Here is a 22211-nt window from a genome sequence, read left to right as displayed (position 1 = left end):
GAAAGAAAATAGGGGACATCATTCATACAACAGGAAGTCAGAAGGAAAGGATCGGAAACAGGGAGGGGTAGAGGAGGAAAAGAAAGAGTACTCTTGAGAATGAGTGTGGGCAGTGGATAATAGGATTAATTACAGTTGAAAGCCAATTTGTAAAGCCAAATTTTGTCCTGAGACAGCTCCCTGTGGATATCCTTTGGCAGTAAGTTCCAATGGTGGGGTGCAGCAAAGAGGAAAGCAGAGTGATGGGTGCATTCCAAGCTTGACTTTTTAGGGCCAGGAAGAATCAGACAATGGTCATCAAGGGATCTCAGAATCCGAGCTGGAGAGTAAGGAATAGTGAGCAAAGCAAGATAACTGGGTAGACAAAAAGCCTTGAAACTGAGTAAAAGAAGCTTGACCCTCTGTTCACTTGGCAGTCATTGATGCTTCTCAAGCAGAGGCGATGAGCTATCAAAACAGTGAGCATGACAAAGGAGTCTAATTGCTGTGTTTTGAAGGGATTGCAGATTTTTTTTAGCTGAAAATGGGGGCAACCTAGATATATGATATTGCAGTAGTCAAGGCTTGACACTAAGCAGGACAATGTAAGAGAGTGAAAGGATTGGAAGTCAAAGTAACGTTGAACAGAGCATAACTGGCGTAGAATTTAAAAAGCAGTTTTACAAATGGATAAGCTATGCTGGTCAAAAGAGAGATGGGAATCTAAAGTTACATCTAGGTAATGGAAGGAATTTACTGTTTAATATTTGTTCCCATAAGACAAAAGAGGAGAGGTAGGTAGAGGGGCCCCCAATGAACCAACATGCTATCATCTTTTGTGGATTTAGGACCATTTTGTGATCAGACAACCAGGAAGCGATAGATGTAAGATATTTCTGAAGAGAAGGAGAAGTCTGGGGAATATTGATCCGTAGGAAAAAGAAGCAAGATGTCATCTGCATAGAAGTGACAAGAGATATTGTGTTCAATTCTGGTCGCCGTATCTCAAAAAAGATATAGTGGAATTAGACAAGGTGCCGAGAAGGGCAACGAAAATGATAAAGGGGATGGGACAACTTCCCTATAAGGAAAGGCTAAAGCGGCTAGGGCTCTTCAGCTTGGAGAAAAGGCGGCTGGGGGAGATATGATAGAAGTCTATAAAATAATGAGTGGAGTTGAACGGGTAGATGTGAAGCGTCTGTTCACGTTTTCCAAAAATACTAGGACTAGGGGGCATGTGATGAAGCTACAATGTAGTAATCCTGAACTTTAATTTATAAGAGGATAAATAAGCAGATGTTTTAAACTTTCTCCAAGAACGTTCTGCCTTTCTGGGTTGACGTTTGAGTAAATGGAGACTGCTATGATACAAGGCTGATTATGAGCTAAAGGAGAATGGTGAACTGGAACAAGTGGAGCAATTTCATTTAGGGTTCACGAAAGCACTGTGTGTAGTTCCTTCGTTTGCTCATTAAGACTAAGAGAGATGAAATCAGACGGAAAAAGAAAAGTATCAGATGGAAGTTCAGAAGGACTCAGGCAAGAAAAATGATGAAAAAATGTGGGTGTTGCTATATCTCATTTTGTATGAACTAGGAAACTGATAGAGAAAATAATTGCCACGTGATCAGACGAAGCAACTGCTGTATAGGAAAAGTCAGTGGGGAAAAAGCATGAGTCAGAAGGGGCAAGGACTAAATCCAGAATGTGACCAATCTGATGGGTTGGGTGGGATACTTACTGAGTGATATTCAAGATCTGAGATAAAAGATAAGAATGTTTTTTAGGACAAGAAAAGTGGGGGGAATCAAGATGAGTGTTAAAGTCACAGAATCAGTACATTAGGGAAGTGGGTGGAAATATTACTAATAGCCTGATAGACCACATCCTATTGATTTGAAGTGAGTGATGGTGGGCAGTAAAAAAGAAACGGGTTGAGAGGGGTAGGCGCACAGAGATGGACAGCAAGGACTTCAGAATAAGAGTAGGGAAGAAAGTTCTGAGATTTGGAGAGCGTTAGAGTAAAAGATAGCCAGACCTCCCCCCCTTTCTTGAATGACCTGGCAAGGGAGAAAACTTCATAGCCCGGCGGAAGAGCTTCACACAGATGACTTTCTTCTCCATTACGGATCCAGGTTTCAGAACAACAGAGAAGACCAAGCTGAGAAGATTTATTGCGTAGTGATCTACAATTTAAAAGGCCAATAAAAGATGATATGCAGGAACATCAGAAAGAGCAACCCGCGAAGGAAAGGTCACCAGAAAGTGTACTTGAGGCAGTGTGTGAGATTGGTAACTTCTCTTTCTACGGGTTGTTTAAATACTACTGGGATTGGATATTCATGGAGTGCAGGGAAATGTCACTACTAGTATTGCATTTTGTCTTTTGGCCTTGCTTCGGCTTCCAGAGTGTTCACAAATGGGCCAATGGTCAAAGCTTACCAGGCTTATAACATTCCATTTTGACCAGTTTCAGCCAGTTTTGCATGTACTTTATTGTACACCTAATGCCAAAGGGTTCGTAAAAGCAGCGGCCAAAAACTAGATGCAAATTTATTAAAATGAGCATTCCATTCAATGCACAGAAGGGAAGCACCTAACATTCAAAATTTTCCGGTAGGTCCGAGGTGGCGTTGCATGTGAAAGGACAGCTTCTCGGTGGTCTGTATTTTAATAGTATCCGTACTTTTCAAATGCGTGTATCATATGCATGTGTGTTCCACCCACCTTTACAGCAGGGTCCAAAGAGCAGTTTTTGCCATTTTTCAAGTTGGGCTCTCTTATTTTATTTTGTCTTGTTTTGTATTTTATTTTCACTTTTTTCCTGTGTAATGGAGCACATTTACTGCACTTGTTTGTCCTCCACATCCTCTTCCTCTACCCCAGGCATGCGCAGAACATCAATGCTCACCATGAGACTGTTGTACACATGTGCTGGGCATTTTCCCTACTGAACTTTATGAAGACTTTCCATGCATTTTATTTGCATGTGATTTCCTTTGAGCATTGATTCTATTCCTTGTTCGATAAGTTCAGCAGAGGCTATAAACGCATGCAGCTGTTAACGACAGCCTTTGAACATCGGCCCCAAAATGCCTTTCAGTATCACTATGCAAACTGGGAGTGCACGTGTTTGCCTACCTAGACGATTGGCTGGTAAAGAGCACATTAAGGGAATTCAAGAAGCAATGCAACAAACTATTCAGGTGTTGGAGCTACTAGGGTTTTATCATAAACTAAAGAATGACACAGGGACAAAGTTTGTCCCCACTGGCTCTGTTCCCATCTTCACAAGCCTCGAACACTTATGATTTTATATTTAAATCTTTTTATAAAGTATAAAAAGGAACAATATTCTGTACAAGGGAAAGGGGATGGGATTTGATACTCCACCTTTTCTGTGGTTACAAATCAAACTGGTTTACATATTAATACAGGTGCTTATTTTGTACCTGGGGCAATGGAGAATTAAGTGACTTGCCTAGAGTTACAAGGAGCTGCAGTGGGAATCGAATCGAGTTCCCCTGGTTCTTAGGCCACTGCACTAATCACAAATAGAAAACAATAATAACTGAAATAACCGCCACCCTCTTCCCTTCCAACCCCAACAATATCTGACTTCTGCTACCCCAAGGAACCCTAATCCACCCTGTTAAATTGTCCAGGGGGACAAAATACAACCTGCTCTGTTTGCTGTAGTGGGGGAGAAATATGCCCTTTGAAGCACTGTTATGATCTGAGAATGAATAATAAGTTGTCAACAATCTCAGGTTCAGTCTAGCTCTCCTGTCTTCCACAGTCCTTCCTGCAATAAAAAATGTCCTCGCAGAAGACATGCTAGTAGCAGGAATGCACAGGATCCCCCGTGCTAGTTTTGACCAGCACTTTTGCTTGTTTTTCCAAAAAATTAAAACATCGCCAGTATCACTCAAACATAAATAACTGTCCAATTCATTAACAATAGCCTTCAAAAGAGGCATTGTTCCATAAAAATTGCTCGGAAAACTTAACACCTATTTTCATTCTTTGGGGGGGGGGGGGGGGGGGGGGGGCTCTTCCACAGATATGACGCTTTCTGGGAATGTGGATTGTGAAGGATCTTGAGTTGTTGATGTCGATGGATTTGAGCCTTCCATTTCAATCTGGTTTTGGTACAATCTTCTCAAAGATTTGGTTGCCTGTGTTTTTACATCATATGGGAAGATAATTGGATTATCTTTCAAATGTGTGTGTAGAAGAGAATCAACGCTGTAGTGGATGAACAGGAAACTGTCACTTTTAAGTGTTGGAAATGCTTCTTGATGCTAGCAACAATGGATGAATCTGTTGCAGTAAGAGTAAGATGCTTGAGCAACTGGGCATGTGATGGAAGGACATTGCAGATGGTAGGAGTCTGATCAGCAGACAAGAGACAAATGTCATTTAACGATGCTTCATTTAAATCCAAAAGCAGCTTCTGCAGTTTTTATCACTGAAGTCAGTTCCCATTTGTCTAAGATGTGTTACGTTTTTACATGTTGATACTAGCATTTTATAGTTGCTGTCCCATCCATTAGGAACAACATGTTTAAGGCTAGTCCCAAGTTTTTAGAGAATGACATGGAGACAAAGTTTGTCCCTGTCCCTATGGGCTCAATCCCTGTCTCTGCCCCCGATTAACTGCATGTCTCTATCCCTGTGTCATTATCTAACACAACTACCCAAGTCCCATCTCCTTCCTATACAGTTTGAATTCATCAAAGCTAGACATTATTCAGGTCTGAGCTTATCTTCCAGGGCAACAAGCAAAGGCATTGTTCTCAGCAGTGCTGAAGTTCATCATAGCCAGCAGGTTTCAGCTTGGCAGATGTTGAGATTTTGGGCCACATGGCCTCAACTGTGCATGTCACATCCCTGGCACATCTCTGCGTAGTCTATTACCGTTAGATTGTAAGCTCTCTCGAGCAGGGACTGTCCCTCCCCGTGTTTAAACTTGTACAGCGCTGCGTAACCCTGGCAGCGCTATAGAAATGCTAAGTAGTAGTAGTAGTAGTAGTATTTGAGGCCAGGCCAGTGAACTCTAGCTTCTCACTGGTCCCAAGCCATGAGGAATCTAGCAGTTGCCATCACTGTCACTCCTCCTCAAGAGAAGTCTGTCTTGGTGGATAATTCAAGTGATTTTGACCATGGGACTACCCATTCCACATTCCTCCGCCCCAAAAGACATTGACGAAAGATGTAGATAGGCTTCACACCCAGGGAGAATTGTCACCCTAGGAGGCTCAGCATCTTCATATGCTATTGAAGCTGAAGCCCATGTAGAATGCATATGATTTTCAATTGGTTGTGTAGTCTCTGATTTTATTAAAGTTGGATTATTGCAATGCCCTGTGTTTTGGTATGGCAAAAATACACTGCAGAGCACTGCAGGTAATCAAAAATGCTGTAACTAAATTGATTATGGGAGGTAAGACATTTGAACATGTAACCCTACTGTTGAGGTAGCGCCACTGGTTACCTGTGCAGTATCGCATACATTATAGATATTGATGTACCAGAGTTTGTACCAGGTTGCCCCATGGTATTTGTGATACAGTTGTATACACCATTACGCCGATTAAGATCTGACTGTGATAGGTGTCTTTCTGTACCAGCCTTGAATTCTGTTCATTATGCAGATACATCAGCATATGATGGAATAAACTTCCAGGCCATATTTAATTTTGTGCATACCTCTCTCTCTATGTGAATAATTGTGATTAGCAGACTGGTTGGTTCCTGCTTCAGACTGTTTTCGACTAGTGGTATTTTTTAATTTATGTGTGTTCTGTTTTATAGTAAGCCATTTAGTGTTAAGCCGGGTATAAATTTTTAAAATAAATATCCAGGTTATGCTAGGGAGGTTAAATTCTTTGACGAAATCAACGACTGCTTTATGGAGCAGCTGGTACAGGAGCCGACAAGAGAAGGAAAAATTCTAGACCTATTCCATATTGCAGCGCATGATCTGGTGCAGGAGGTAATGGTGATAGGGCCGCTTGATAACAGTGATCATAATATGATCAGATTTGATATTAGCTTTGGAGTAAGTATACACAGGAAATCCAATACGTCAGTGTTTAACTTTCAAAAAGGAGACTATGATAAAATGAGAAGAATGAGGAGCAGCTTGAGAGTCAAAAATTTACATCAGGCGTGGATGCTGTTCAAAAATACCACCGTGGAAGTCCAGGCCAAATATATTCTGTGTATTAAAAAAGGAGGAAGACCAAACAACAGCCGGCATGGTTAAAAAGTGAGGGGAAGGAATCTATTAGCGTTAAAAGAAAATCCTTCAGAAAATGGAAGAAGGAACCGACTGAAAATAATAAGAAACACCATAAGGAATGTCAAGTCAAATGCAAAGCGCTGATAAGGAAGGCAAAGAGGGGCTTTGAAAAAACAAAAAAAGATTGCATTGGAGGCAAAACACATAGAAAATATTTTTAGGTATATTAAAAGCAATTAAAATGAATTCTTTGCTTCGGTCTTCACTGAGGAAGATTTGGGAGAGATATCGGTTCCAGAAATGGTATTCAAAGTTGACGAGTCAGAAAAATTGAATGAAATCTCAATAAACCTAGAAGGTGTAATGGGGAAAATTGACAAACTGAAGAGTAGCAAATCTCCTTGACGGAAGGTATTCTTCCCAGAGTACTGATAGAATTGGAAAACGAACTTGCGGAACTATTGTTAGTAGTATGTAATTTATCTTTAAAATTGAGCATGGTACCAGAAGATTGGAGGGTGGCCAATGTAACTCTGATTTTTAAAAAAGGTTCCAGAGGAGATCCGGGAAATTATAGACCAGTGAGCCTGACGTCGGTGTAGGGCAAAAGGGTAGAGCCTATTATAAAGAACAAAATTACAGAGCATATTCAAAAGCATGGATTAATGAGACAAAGCCAACATGGATTTAGTGAAGGGAAATCTTGAATCAACAATCTATTACATTTCTTTGAAGGGGTGAACAAACATGTGGATAAAGGTGAGGCGGTCGATATTGTGAATCTGGATTTTCAAAAGGCATTTGACAAAGTACCTCATGAAAGACTCCAGAGGAAATTGGAGAGTCATGGGATAGGAGGTAGTGTTGTATTGTGGATTAAAAACTGGTTAAAAGACTGAAAACAGAGAGTAGGATTAAATGGTCAGTATTCTCAATGGAGACAGGTAGATAGTGGGGGTCCCCAGGTGTCTGTGCTGGGACCGCTGCTCTTTAACATATTTATAAATGATTTAGAGATGGGAGTAACTAGTGAGGTAATTAAATTTGCTGATGACACAAAGTTATTCAAAGTTGTTACATCACAAGAAGATTGTAAAAAATTACAAGAGGACCTTATGAGACTGGGAAGACTGGGCGTCGAAATGGCAGTTGACGTTTAATGTGAGCAAGTGCAAAATGATGCATGTGGGAAAGAGGAACTCGAATTATAGCTACGTAGTTCAAGGTTCCACGTTAGGAGTCACCAAGAAATGGATCTAGCGTCATTGATGATATATTGAAACCCTATGCTCAGTGTGCAGTGGCGGCTAAGAAAGCAAGAATGTTAGGTATTATTAGGAAAGGAATGGAAAACAAAAATGAGGATGTTATGATGCCTTTGTATCGGTCCATGGTGCGACTGCACCTCGAATATTGTGTTCAATTCTGGTCACTGCATCTCAAAAAAGATATAGTGAAATTAGAAAAGGTACAGAGAAGGGCAACGAAAATGATAAAGGGGTTGAGACAACTTCCCTTTGAGGAAAGGCTGAAGCGGCTAGGGCTCTTCATTTTGGAGCAAAACCGGCTGAGGGGAGATATGATAGAGGTCTATAAAATAATGAGTGGAGTGGAACGGGTAGACGTGAATTTGTTTACTCTTCCCAAAATTACTAGAACTAGAGGGCATGCGATGAAGCTAAAAAGTAGTAAATTTAAAACGAATCAGAGGAAATATTTCTTCACTCAACATGTAATTGAACTCTGGAATTCATTGCCAGAGAATGTGGTAAAGGCAGTTAGCTTAGTGGGGTTTAAAAAAGGTTTGGATGGCTTCCTAAAGGAAAAGTCCATAGACCATTATTAAAATGACTTGGGGAAAATGAACTGCTTATTTCTGGGATGAGCAGCATAGAATGTTTGTACTTTTTTGGGATCTTGCCAGGTATTTGTGACCTGGATTGGCCACTGTTGGAAACAGGATGCTAGGCTTGATGGACTTTTGGTCTTTCTCAGTATGGCAATACTTATGTACTTATGTAAAACTATCGCTTGCACCAATATCTGAAAATCCTCTGGGGGAAGGAAAAAAAAAAAAAAGATCTCACCACTCTTAACCCACATAGCGTATAAAAGACTTTTTACTCAAACTGTTTGATTCTCCAAGTCTGTAAGGTATTCTTGCAATTTCTCACAATCTTCTTATGGATTTAAGAACTCTGTCATCAGCAAATTTGATCACCTCACTCATTCCTGTTTCCAGGTCATTTATAAATAGATGGTCTTATGAACAAGTGGGTTAACCCATTTTTCACATCTGAGGTGGTTGAACTAGTAGTTCATGTGGACAATGAGGATAGCCTTTTCAATCACATGCAAAAATCTGCAAAATTCACTAGCTTTTAGCTTAGTCCACTTGTTCATAGGTATATACTGACTTCATGTACTATATCCAAAAAGCCACAAATTGGAAAAAGGTAAAATTAGTTCTTACCTGATCATTAGTCCCATCAGATCAATCCAGAGACTTGTGGGTTATGTCCCTCCACTAGCAGGTTAGATAGAGAGAACACCGAAGTTCGCCACAAGAGGGCATGTGCAGCCAGCCTAACTTCAGTATATAATACCAAAGCAGTAAGAAATCATTTGAATAGTTCACTCTCCTGCCTCTCGAAAAGAAGCATATATCCTGAAGGAAAACCTTCAAGCTGCCCATAATTCACAATTGTTCTTTAATAACTTATTTATGTCAAACTTCCAGACTAACAGAAGAACGTGAACTGAAGCAACAGTAACCATAACAAACCTCTCCACAAATATATGATAGCAGAATCGACTAACGTGAATCCCAGGGAGGGCCTCTAGATTGATCTGATGGGACTAATGGAAAGAAAATTATCAGCTAAGAACTAATTTCACCTTCCATTGCGTCCCCAGATCAATCAAGAGACTTTTGGGATGTACAAAAGTAGTCCTCAAGAAGGGTGAGACCGGACTTGTCCGGAAGACAAAATAGAAGCGCCGAAAAATGCATCTCAACGCGCCGGTAATGTCTAGAAAAGGTATGGACTGACGCCCAAGTAGCCGCTTTACAAATGTCCTCCAACGGCACCAGCCGGTACTCCGCAAAGGACGCGGCCTGAGCCCTAGTCAAATGCGCGCGAATCTGAAGAGGAAGAAGCTTCCCCATGGAAAGGTAAGCAGACCCGATCGCTTCCCGAAGCCACCGAGCAATCGTAGCTTTAGAAGCCATGTCTCCCTTTTTGTGCTCATCAAACAAGACAAACAGATGATCGGACCTCCGGAAGGAATTAGACGCTTCCAAACAGGCCTTAAGAGCCCTTTTGACATCCGAACACCGCAACTGTCAAAAATCTTCAGGGTAATCCTCCCCTGCTTCTGAAAAACGCAGAAATGGATCCCTACACGACAGAGCCTGAAGTTCCGATACCCTTCTGGCCGAAGCCATCGCCACCAAAAACACCGTTTTCAACGTCAGATCCTTCAAAGACGTCTTACCCAGGGGCTCAAAAGGAGCACGCTGTAAAGCCCGCAGAACTAGGTTCAAATTTCATTCTGGTACCACCGGCACCCGAGGCGGTCTAACATGACTAATGCCTTGGAGAAAATGAACTACATCCGGATGAGTGGCTAACGATCGACCACCTAAGCAGCTTCGGAAACAGGCCAATGCCGCCACCTGAACCTTAAGAGAACTTAATGACAGCGCCTTCTCAAGCCCCTCCTGCAAAAAAGCTAATATAGTCACGAGAGGGGCCGACTCCAGCGAGAAGCCTGATGACGAACACCAAGAAACAAAGGTTTGCCAGACTCTAGCGCACGCCGAAGAAGTAGATCGCTTGCGCGCCTGCAGCATCGTCCCAATCACCGACTCAGAATACCCTTTGCGTCTGAGCCGCGACCACTCAATAGCCAAGCCATAAGACCAAATGGGAGAGGATCCTGAATGATCACTGGTCCCTGAACCAGAAGATCGGGAATGTTCGACAGGCGCAACGGTTCTTCTATCAGCAGATGCACTAAATCCGCATACCAAGGACGCCTGGGCCAATCTGGGGCCACTAGAATGACAACTCCTGGATGTCGCGCAATCCTGCCGATCATGGACCACGGAGGGAAGACATACAGAAGATCCTGCGGCCACCTTTGCAACAGCGTGTCTATTCCTTTGGACCCAAATTCCCTGCCCCCACTGAAAAAGCGGGGCACCTTGGCATTGGAAAAGTGTGGCATTAGAACCACCACCAGCATCCCCCAACGGGACGTGATCTGGTCGAAAGCTCCCCGAGAGCGCTCCCACTGCCCCGCATCCAACCGGTTCTGGCTGAGGAAATCTGCCTGCACATTCAGAACTCCCGCGATGTGAGCCGCTGACAAGAGGAAGAGACGCTTCTCCACCCAGAGGCAGATGGAAAGAGCCTCCACTGCTAACTAAGCGCTCCGAGTTTCCCCCTTGGCGATTGACATAAGCCATCGCTGTCGCATTGTCGCAGAGAACTCATACCGGCTGGCTCTGTACTAAGGTCTCGAAGGCTTGCAGCGCCAGCTGAATCGCCCGCAATTCCAGAAGATTGATAGGCCACCGGGCCTCCGTCGGACTCCAAATGCCCTGCGCCGTATGACCAAGACAGTGAGCTCCCCAACCAGAAAGACTGGCATCAGTCGTGACGAGAGGCATGCTGCGAAGAAGATTCTTCGGTTGGAGCCACCAATGCATGGCAAAACGAGCCCGTGCCGTCCACGGAAGCCGAACCACATAGTCCTCTGATAACGGGGACCAACGGCTGAGCAGGGACCACTGCAACAGCTGCATATGACTCCTGGCCCAAGGAACCACATTCAGCGTCGCTGCCATTGACCCTAGTACCTGAAAATAGTCCCACACCTTCAGAGTCACCACTTGAAGGAGGGAGGCAATCTGCCGCCGCAGTTTCGACCTGTGCGGATCCGGAAGAAAAACTCTGCCCTGACTGGTATCGAACAGAACGCCTAGATATTCCAAAGTCTGGGTCGGCACCAGGTGACATTTCTGAATGTTGATCACAAAAACCCAGTGAATGCAGAAGATTCAGAACCGACTGAGTAGCCCGGGCACACTCCTCCTGAGACGGCGCGTGAATGAACCAGTCGTCGAGATACGGGTGAACTTGCACTCCTCTTGCCCACAAGAAAGCTGCCACTACTACCATTACCTTGGAGAAGGTGCGAGGCGCCGTGGCCAGACCAAAAGGCATGGCCCGGAACTGAAAATGCTGCCCTAGCACCGCAAAGCGCAGGAAGCGTTGATGAGGCGGCCAAATGGGAATGTGTAAGTAGGCCTCCTTGAGATCGAGGGCTGTCAGAAATTCTCCCGGTTGTACGGCCGCCAAGATGGAGCGCAGTCTCCATCCTGAAATGCCTCACTCTGTTGACTGCCTTGAGATCTAGAACTGGACGAAACGCTCCTCCCTTCTTTGGCATGACAAAGTAAATAGAGTAGCGACCCTGGCCGATTTCGGCCTAAGGCACTGGAACGACTGCCTCTAAGCGCAGTAATTCCGACAGTGTATCCCGCACTGCTGCTCTCTTTAGCGGAGACTTGCAAGGAGACTCTAGAAAACCGTCTGCCAACGGACGGGCGAATTCCAACTTGTAGCCGTCTCGAATAATGTCCAAAACCCATTTGTTTGCAGTTACCCCGGCCCACTCCTTCCCGAACTGAGACAGCTGTCCCCCTACTGCTGGATAGGAATGGACCAGGGCCCCATCATTGGGTCCCTCTGAGCCCTGCTGACCCCGAGAGGCCGAGGCAGGCTGCCGGCGGTCCGTCCGAAAGGGCTGCTGCCTCTGTTGAAAACGGGGCTTTTGAAATCCCCCGGATCTACCAGGCCTCCTTAAAGCAAGGCCGTAAGGTCTTCGCCTGGGACTTACCTCTGTCCTCTGGCAAACAACCCTTGGAATCTCCTAGTTCCTTAACAATCTGTGGGCTACCGTTAAATCGTGTTATTTTAGCACAGGATCCATTTTGTTCAGTGAAACCTAGTAACTATTAACTTTAATAACAATAAAATAACATATCTTAACAGTAGCCCATGTTAATAACTTCCCCCTTAGCCTCTACACCATGGCTTTGCCCTTCCTGAGTGCTTATTTTACCCCTCAATCAGCTAATAGCCAACTGATTCTCTTACTTACTTCTTGCTTCAAATGTACTTAGAAAAGAGAATTTAAAAAGAAGCTTGCCTTAGATACAAAAATGCACAATGAAACCCGTTTTGTCTGGTTAATTTATTTGGTTGTTTTTAAGGTGGAGGGGGGGGGGGATGGATCCTAGTGATGGATCTCAGAGAGAAAATAGTAAGAAAGAGTATAGATCAAAGCCTAGAGGGAGACTATGTACAATTGCTTATTTATAACAGAGGTTTCTCCATGAACATCAGGGGAATGCAGCCACATGAATGGGATGACATTATCCTGGCAACTTCTTATCAGATTGCAGCTTTCTAAAGGCCCGGATCTCCTTGTGGGGCCTCATGAACATGCACAGGCTTTCCTGTGCCAACAACCACATCCTCTCACTCAATCCATAATATAGCTTGATACAAATCTAGGGTGGGGACTGGAAGGAAGTGGCTCATTCGACTACAACATAACCTTGTATTTCTTATCAACCAACTGGTGAACGCCTTAATTATTTAAGCCACATTGAGCCTGCAAATAGGTGGGAAAATGTGGGGTACAAATGTAACAAATAAATAAATACATTGTAGAGTTGTAGCTTAACAGTATAGTGGGCTGTGAACCAGGTTTGATTTTCACTGTGAGCCCACTAAAGACAGAGAAAATACCTGTACATAATGCATAAACTGCTTTGGTTGTACTACAGAAAGGTGGTGTATCAAATTGCTTTACCCCCATCCCCACCCCACATTCCTCCCTGCTGTCCACAGAAAACACCTATTACAGGTAAACAATTTTGCTTTCTCCATGAACAAGCTGGGAATTTTTGTGCCTTGGAAATTCTGCAGCAAGGCAAACCCATGCACAGCCTCTTGGATGGATGGAGAAATGGAAAACAGTTCTTAAGTAAAAAAGTTCTATAAGACAGTTTGGTAAAAAATAAATACTGCCCAAGCTATAGGATAAGTCCAGGCTGTAATGCTTTTTAAAGGGATGGCTGATGACCAAGTTGCTGCTTTGCATCTTTATGCGTTTATGGATTTCCCTTGGAGATAATGTGTATGCCTGTGCAGCCAGGGGCCTGTATATATGCTGATTCTAGCAGAAACTGATGCAGTCTGGTATCAACTTGGTTGGTATGTTCTGACACCTAAGAACAAAATGCTGAGAAAACCTCATGTCCTTCATGCCATGTAGGTAGTATATCAATATATGTAGTAGTCCAAGGTGTGAAGAATGCTGTCTGCCATATTAGAACAAAGAAGAACTGAACCTTGGGGGACCCCACAGGACAAAGAATACTGACCCCCAAACTGATGAATTAAACGGCTTAATAAGTACACTGTAGAACATTACCTACCTAAACCATAGTCTTTTAAGTGAGAACATAATTTTCATTATTGATAGGCTACAGAGCCCCCAGTATCATTACTCTGCCTCCTGCCATGAATCCCTGGGGATCCTTAAGGAGACACAATGCTAACTTTTGTTTCTTACTCTAACTCCCGATTGCTGAAGTTGGACCTCTTTAGAGTTATGACTGTATTTGCTGTCATTGCCATTATTTCCTGCTTGTTTTGTTGTTGTTGTTGTTCTTTCCTGTGTAGAGGACCTCCATGATGTGTGTGTGTGTGTGTAAGGGGGGGGGGGCAGTGTGGAGTTGGAAGGGGTTGCTAGTACCGGAATATCTGTGCATGCTCAGGAGGCCTCTATAAAAGCGGATAATCTAAGCTTTGAGAGGCATGATTTAATAGTGAACTGCCAGGATGAAAGGGTAAAGGGGTCATGGATTTCAAATACCGCTTTTCTGTGGTACAACCAAAGTGGTTTACATATATTTTATCCAGTACTTTCTCTGTCCCTAGTGGGCTTGCTTCTTATAACCTCTGATGCCTGTTCTTCACATCCACAATTTACAAAAAGAGGAATCACGATCTGGTCCCAGGCATTGCAGGCACCAATTATGGGTGTCCATGGTGGATACGGTACTGTTGCACTGGGTACACTTTAGAGCCACTGGGAGCTTCAAGAATAGCCACAGCAAAATAAAATGACTCAGTGAAAAAAAATTTACCCAGATGACTGCCCAAGCCCTAAAGCGACCTAGCAGGCCACAGAAAATAAAGAAAACTGAAAAATAGCTGAAAACCCTAAGGGAAATCTATCAAGTAGTAGGAAACAAGTGTAAGGAAAAAAATGCACCAAGTTTTTCTCATTGAAAAAAACATGACATGGTGACATAAGGACTATGTCACGTCTGTGGTCGTGACCACCCTCAGACTTACCCTATTTCTGGGAATCAGTGTCTGTACTGGTTTCTGTCTACTTCTGAGTTGGCTCTGTTTCTGTCTCTGGGTGCTGGCCACTTCCAGCATGGCGCTGATTGCCTCAGTATACTGCACCTGTGTGGGTTTAACCTCTCTGTGCTTCAGTATACTGTTCCTGAGTTAGCTCTATCTCTGTGGGCTGGCTGCTCTAATTGCTTCACTACTCTATACTTGTGTGTATTGGGCCTCTCCATACTTCAGTGGGCTGTTCCTGAGGTAGCTCTGTCTCAGGCTGGGTGGGCTGGCTGCTTCCAGCCTGACACTAATTACCTCACTAGACTACACCTGTGTGGGTTAGGTCTCTCTGGGCTTCTGTATGCTCCCTGCCTGTGGCCTGAAGGGGTGACCTCATCTGTCAGGGCCTTCTTAAGGAACTGGTGTTCTAGTCTTCAGTGCCTTTGCATTGCCAATGCCTCCGCAGTGCCTTAGGTCCCGAGGTTAGTGTTAATATGTGGCCTGGCTTCAGACCTACCACTGGAATAGTGGTGGGCTAAGCTATACAGCCTAAAACAACTGAAAAAATAGTGACTAGGCCAAATAACAAGCTAATGATTTCATATTTGAGAATCTGCAAAAAGCAGGTCTGAACAATGAGTCTTAACACAACCAGGTACAACTTTCTAATTGAATATAGCACCTATAATGAAAGAATAATGGGTAAAAGGGATAAAATGTGGTTCTCAAAATGGGGCTTATTTTCCATAAGATGGCACACAGATCATAAGATGTTATGAAAGGTATTACAAAAGGAAGATGTGAAACTGATATCTTAATATAAAGATATTTTAGCAAATGAGAAAAACAACTTGTTCCAAAAACATGTTGACATTGCCGGAAATGTGCCAATCTCTAGAAATAGATAGAACGGAAGGAGTTGGGTACAGATGAACATCTGGCCGGATACGAAAGTATGATCTCAGAAATTGAGAAATATTAGAAAAAAAAGGTACCTCACAATTGACTTGTATTGGGACCTGGGGCTATAAAAGAGATAAGATTTTGACAGAGAGTTGGAGTCTTCCCCAACACTTCTCAGACGGCAGAGCTCTATGCAATTGAACCCAGAATCTGTTCGATGTCTGTACTTAATTGAAAACTTGGTAAGAATAAAGCCTTCTTTCTGAAATCTATCTCTGTCTTTATTTTCAAGTATTCTTCACCTGTCATTGATACTACAAACTAAGCCACACACACAACTGACACTCAGTGTGTATATAGATTACTGTTGCATTTTAATAGAATACATGTGGGTACATAGATGACCAAGGATTCACTTAGATTCTGATAGACAGAAGGCCATGGTCATGGGCATTATCCTAGACGCCTTCTGGTGCTTCCACAACACAAATATCACTGGGATGGAATATCAAAAGAATTTAGGCAGTCGGCCCAACAGATAGTGGAAGCGCAGACCCTTTGTCCCTGGAGAAGGGTATTCCTGGGGCGCAAAGAGGGCCTTTAAAATTTACATTAGTGTGCTGTTTGCACAGTTAGTTTTCCTTGTCTTTACTTGTGGGCTTCCAGTCCTTCTGCTTTGCTAGTCTACTTACCTGTGGGCTTCTTGCTTTCCTGCTCAGGGTATTATTGCTCTGTGGGCTCTCAGCCCTTCTGTGTCTATTGTTCTGTGGGCTTCCAGCCCTTCTGTGTCTATTTGCTCAGTGGGCTTCCAGCCCTTCTGTGTCTATTTGCTCAGTGGGCTTCCAGCCTTTCTGGGTGTATCTCTCTGACCTGTAGGCTTTCAGCCTTTCTGTGTATATTATTCTCGGTGGGCTTCTAGTCTTTCTGTTTTCCCTGTGCAGTGGCTCTGCTCCCTGTCTGAGGTTGGTTAGCGGCTGATGCTGCAGCAATTTCTCTCCTTTCTATCTGTTAGCTACTGTAGCTCCAGTCTAACCCTTCCTCTGGCAAGCGTATCTGTCATTCCCATTCCCTTGAGCTTAGCTTGTATGTAGCTCCTGTGTCCTCTTTCCTGCCAAGCTAAGCTTCCATGGACACCCTGCCTGCCTAGTGTTTGGGTGAACCCGGATCCAGTCAAGCTGTGCCAGTTTCCCAAATCCTGTGGGAGAAGCCTGTATTGAGTATCCTGTATCCTGCTTCTCAAGCCTGAACCCTGCTGTAGGACGTTGTTCCTGGATTCCTTGTTGCTTTCCTCTTCAGCTCCAGCCCAGCCACTCCAGTCCTGTCTACTTCAGCCCGTCTTAGGGTTGCCTGTCTCCTGTTGGGTGGTTTTGCCTGCTGCTGCCACCTCCGTGACAGCGGCTCAAGGGCTCACATTTCCCCGAGAGACCTGACAGACTATGAAGCACGTCCATACTACTCTGTGGAAAAAGAAAGACGACCAGGTCCTACACAACAGTGGTATGCAGGAACACATGCCTATCTATGTGTGGTGCAATGCTTTTAAAACCTTTCAGAAAGTGAGGTGGGGAGCATTCCCGTCGGGGCTGCATTTCTAAAGTAGGCTGTGAAAACTGTACGGCTGTTTATAGCTATTCAGTATGCTGTTTTACATTCTTTAATTTGTAATTTATCAATTTGTATTTCTTATCTTTTGGTTACTTTTTATTCTTCAATTTATTTAGTGTTGCATTTAGATTAAAATTTGTAACCGCAATTGTGCGATTAAAGGTATGCTATTTTTTTCCCCTACTGCAGCTCCTTGTGAATCTGGGCAATAGAGGGTTAAGTGACTTGCCCAGATTCACAAGGAACTGCAGGAGGACCCCCCCTCCCCCCCAAACCTTTAATTGCAATTAAAATTTTGATCAAAATGCAGCCCCTCAAATGTCATCACCCATCAGTAACTACCATATCCTGCTTGTCCTCAGAGAATCCTTGGATAACTTCCAATCAATCACAAGCATTATACTTGGCAATAGTTTGTAGAAGCACACACAAGTGAGGCTACACTAATATATTATCTTATTATTCTGTCTCCTGGCTTAAAGGCACCCATAAAAGATTGTCTTACCCTGATAGGCGGAACTCGGGGCTCCTCTTTAGTAGGCTGCAGCTTTTCTGTGTGTACACTCTTAATTGTGTTACGAAAGGACTGACGATCTTCAAGTCGTGGCTTCTTTTCAGGGAAGGCAGAGGAGGCCATTTGCTCAAAGCATCGTCTCTTCTGGTCTTTGGATTTTAGCTTCAAAGTCTCTTGAGAGATGCAGGAAATGTTACATTCACATCCAAAGGATGAGGGAGTAATGGCAAGTCTTTCTAGCTCATATGGTGACCTATTTGAAGTATCAGAATTTTCAAATTTGTTTACTGCAGATTTCTGGCATGAACTGCCATGAACTTCTTCCTTACTCTCATTATGTTGGGCATTGTCCAAACTAAAGGACATTTGTTCTTCTAGAGTTTCTGACTCTTCAGATTTTGCCACGTTATACAAGCTCCGCCTAGCTCTGTTTCCAAGTTCTGGCCAGGAATGTTTTGTGAAGTGTTCCTCTCGCAGTCTCCCAGATGGAGCGTGTGAAGGTCTCACTGCTTCTGCTTCAATGCTCAATTCAAATTTATTTTCAGCATCATCTTCTGCTGAAGGACGCTGCATCCCCTCTTTAGTCAAACCCAACCTGCAAAGGAACAAGAAAGCAAAGTTATATATGAGGAACCTTGAAAGGTCCTATTAAGTCGTGACAAAGCTATGTCAAACAGCAGTAAGAATATTTTTTTTTATACTTTACAAAATCTCTACTAGCATTGAGTACCAATGGAAAATAGCAGATATTAGCATCAAGAAAAATAAACTGCACCAGTACAAGCCAAGGACACAACAGTTATCATCCTTTGTCAGTAAAAGCAGCCTACTATACTCTCCTTGGCCAGATAACCTCCATGTAGGGAAGTTTCATGGGGATGATAGGCAGCACACATGTGTGTCTGGGAAACTTGTCAAATTATAGCAATTGACAACAATGTGTATAAATACAGATCTGTAAACAACCTTGTTTTGCCTGTGTTACCCGTGAACAGCCGTTGCATTATGGCACAGCAGTCTGTCACTTTACGTTTTCTCAGAGCACTTCCTTACCCAGAGGGCAACAAATCCCTTGTCCTTCCAAAAATAAAGGGTTGATATTCAGCAGGACTACCTGAACAAGTCTTGCTGACCATTCCATTCCTGGATTTTCAGCAGAATTATCTGGATAATGCCACTGAGTATCTGGTTGGACCATCTAGGCACTATCCAGTTAGTGCTGGGGTGGAGCTGGAATGGTAAAATTATGTATCATACCTGATAATTTTCTTTCCATTAATCATAGCTGATCAATCCACAGACTGGTGGGTTGTGTCCATCTACCAGCAGGTGGAGATAGAGAGCAATCCTTTTGCCTCCCTATATGTGGTCATATGCTGCCGGAAACTCCTCAGTATGTCGATATCCAAGCTCCATCCGCAGGACTCAGCACTTAGAGAATTACACCCACGAAGGGACACTCTGCCCAGCTCACTACCGCCGAAACGGGGGAGGGGAATTAACCCAGCTCATCCCCACACAAGTGGGGGAGCGGAATCCGTCCAGCTCATCCCCGCGGAGCGGGGGAGGGACACCACACCCACCGATGCGGGGGGGGGATCTGGCTTATCCTGCAACCGCAACCGCGGGAGGAGCTGACTGACCCTAACACCGCCGAAGCGGGAGGGGTACAAAACTGCCCTACTGCCGCACGAAGCGGGAGGGAGCGCCGGCAGAATTTAAGTCTCAATCCAGCCCCGTAAAACGGAGGGGAGAGGAATGCAGCAGCTCACTGTAACACAAATTCGTCTCAACTCTTGAAGAATTCATTGAAAAACTTGAACACGAAGTCCTCCTGAACAGGAACCGAAGACTAAACTTGAACCTGAAATGCAACCAGAATATAAACAGTACAGATATCTGGGAGGGGCTATGGATTAATCAGCTATGATTAATGGAAAGAAAATTATCAGGTATGATACATAATTTTACCTTCCATATCATCATGCTGATCAATCCATAGACTGGTGGGATGTACCAAAGCAGTACTCATCCAGGGCGGGACATTGAAATCCCTGACCGCAACACTGAAGCTCCAAACCGGGCCTCCGCCCGAGCAGCCACAGTCAAGCGGTAATGCCTGGAGAAGGTATGGGCCGAAGCCCAAGTTGCCGCCTTGCAAATCTCTTCCAAGGAGACGGACCCGGCCTCTGCCATCCAGGCCGCCTGAGCTCTAGTGGAGTGAGCCTTCAGCTGGATAGGCGGCACCTTCCCGCGGCCACACAAGCCGCTGCAATGGCTTCCTTGACCCATCTTGCCACTGTAGGCTTAGCAGCCTGCAGACCCTTATGAGGACCTGCAAACAGGACAAACAGATGATCCGATTTCCGGAAATCATTGGTCACTTCCAAGTATCTGATGATGACACGTCTCACATCCAGATATTTGAGAGCAGAGTATTCCTCTGGGTAGTCCTCCCTACGAAAGGAAGGGAGACAGAGCTGCTGATTCACATGGAAGCGAGAAACAATCTTGGGCAGGAAGGAAGGCACTGTGCGAATAGTCACTCCTGCCTCAGTGAACTGCAGAAAAGGCTCTCGACATGAGAGCGCCTGGAGCTCGGAAACTCTTCTGAAGTGATAGCCACCAAAAAGACTGCTTTCAACGTCAGGTCTTTCAGAGATGCCCTCGACAAGGGTTCAAAAGGCGGCTTCTGCAATGCTCTTAGCACCAGGTTGAGATTCCACGCAGGCACCACTGAGTGCAGAGGAGGGCGCAGGTGATTAACTCCCTTGAGAAAGCGCACCACATCTGGCTGCGAAGCCAGGGAAACACCCTTCAGGCGGCCTCTGAAGCAAGCCAGAGCCGCTACCTGGACTTTAAGGGAACTGAGCGACAGGCCTTTCTCCAGACCTTCTTGCAGGAACGCCAACACTGAAGAAATTGGAGCAGTGAAGGGAGAAAGTGAGCCTGCTTCACAACACGCTGCAAAGATACGCCAAACCCTGGCGTAAGCGGTAGAAGTAGAGCGCTTCCTTGCTCTCAGCATAGTGGCGATGACCTTGTCTGAGAAACCCTTCTTTCTCAGACGCTGCCGCTCAATAGCCAGGCCGTAAGACCAAAGGGGGAGGGATCCTCCATCACCACGGGACCCTGATGTAACAGGCCCTGCTCCACTGGCAGCCGCAGAGGATCGTCCACTGGGAGCCTAATCAAGTCCGCATACCAGGGACGTCTGGGCCAGTCCGGACCCACCAGGATTATCCGGCCCGGATGCTTTGCCACCCGGACTAGCACCCTGCCCAACATGGGCCAGGGCGGGAACACATAGAGAAGCTCTTGTGTCGGCCACTGCTGGAGAAGAGCATCTACTCCCAGGGATCGAGGGTCCCGTCCTCTGCTGAAAAAGCGCGGCACTTGGCAATTGGCCGATGACGCCATCAGATCTAGGCTCGGCTGGCCCCAGCGCTTCGTGATGTCCAAGAACGCCTGAGCAGATAGCTGCCACTCTCCGGGCTCCAAGGTATGGCGACTGAGAAAGTCCGCCTTGACATTCATGACTCCGGCAATGTGGACCGCTGAAAGCTGCTCCAGGTTCGCTTCCGCCCACTGGCAAAGATTCATAGCCTCCTTGGCTAGAGGGGCGCTCTTGGTACCTCCCTGGCGGTTGACATAGGCCACAGCCGTGGCATTTTCCGACAGGACTCGTACTGGCTTCAACGCCAGTACCGGGATGAACTCCAAAAGCGCCAACCGAATGGCTCTGAGTTCCAGGAGGTTGATAGACCACTTTGCCTCTGCAGGAGACCAGAGCCCCTGCGCTGTCCTTCCCAAGCAGTGGGCTCCCCAGCCCGACAAAGAGGCGTCCGTCGTGACGACAATCCACTCCGGGGTCACCAGAGGCATTCCTGCAGACAACTTGTCTGTCTGCATCCACCAGCTCAGCGCCTTGCGCACTGCTGGGTCCAAGGGAAGGCGCACAGCATAATCCTCCGACACCGGAGTCCAGCGCTGCAGCAGAGAGTGTTGTAGTGGTCTCATATCAGCCCTGGCCCAGGGCACTACTTCCATCGTGGCCGTCATAGAGCCCAACAGCTGCACATAGTCCCAAGCCCGAAGAGGAGAGGCTACTAGGAACTGGTCCACCTGAGCCTGAAGCTTGAAAATCCGATTGTCTGGCAGGAACACTCTGCCCACTTGGGTGTCGAATCGAACTCCCAGATACTCCAGGGACTGAGTCGGGCGTAGCTGGCTCTTCTCCCAGTTGATAATCCACCCCAGGGAGTTCAAAAGAGCAACCACCCGGTCCACAGCTTTGCCGCACTCTGCATAAGAGGGGGCTCGGATCAACCAGTCGTCCAGATAAGGATGGACTTGTACTCCTTCCTTTCGCAGGAAGGCCGCGATGACCACCATTACTTTGGAGAAGGTCCGCGGAGCAGTAGCCAACCCGAAAGGGAGGGCTCTGAACTGGAAGTGTCGGCCCAGGACTGCAAAACGCAGAAAGCGTTGATGAGGAGGCCAGATGGGAATATGCAGGTAC

The 22211-nt window shown here is 45.2% G+C and overlaps 1 protein-coding gene across 3 annotated transcripts in view; it reads right to left on the bottom strand.

The window, feature by feature from the left end:
- The window catches only part of ASXL1 (ASXL transcriptional regulator 1), a 262106-nt gene that overhangs the window by 7782 nt on the left and 232113 nt on the right, over positions 1–22211 (bottom strand). For all 3 annotated transcript variants that reach the window (XM_030211279.1, XM_030211281.1, XM_030211280.1), the window contains exon 11: positions 17681–18284. In XM_030211279.1, coding sequence (XP_030067139.1) covers positions 17681–18284 — 604 coding nt within the window. The remainder of the gene's footprint in view (positions 1–17680; positions 18285–22211) is intronic.

This window comes from Microcaecilia unicolor, chromosome 8 (assembly GCF_901765095.1).
Source record: "Microcaecilia unicolor chromosome 8, aMicUni1.1, whole genome shotgun sequence".
Taxonomy (NCBI): domain Eukaryota; kingdom Metazoa; phylum Chordata; class Amphibia; order Gymnophiona; family Siphonopidae; genus Microcaecilia; species Microcaecilia unicolor.
Note: the sequence above shows the minus strand (reverse complement) of the source record. Positions and strands in the feature narration are given on the sequence as shown.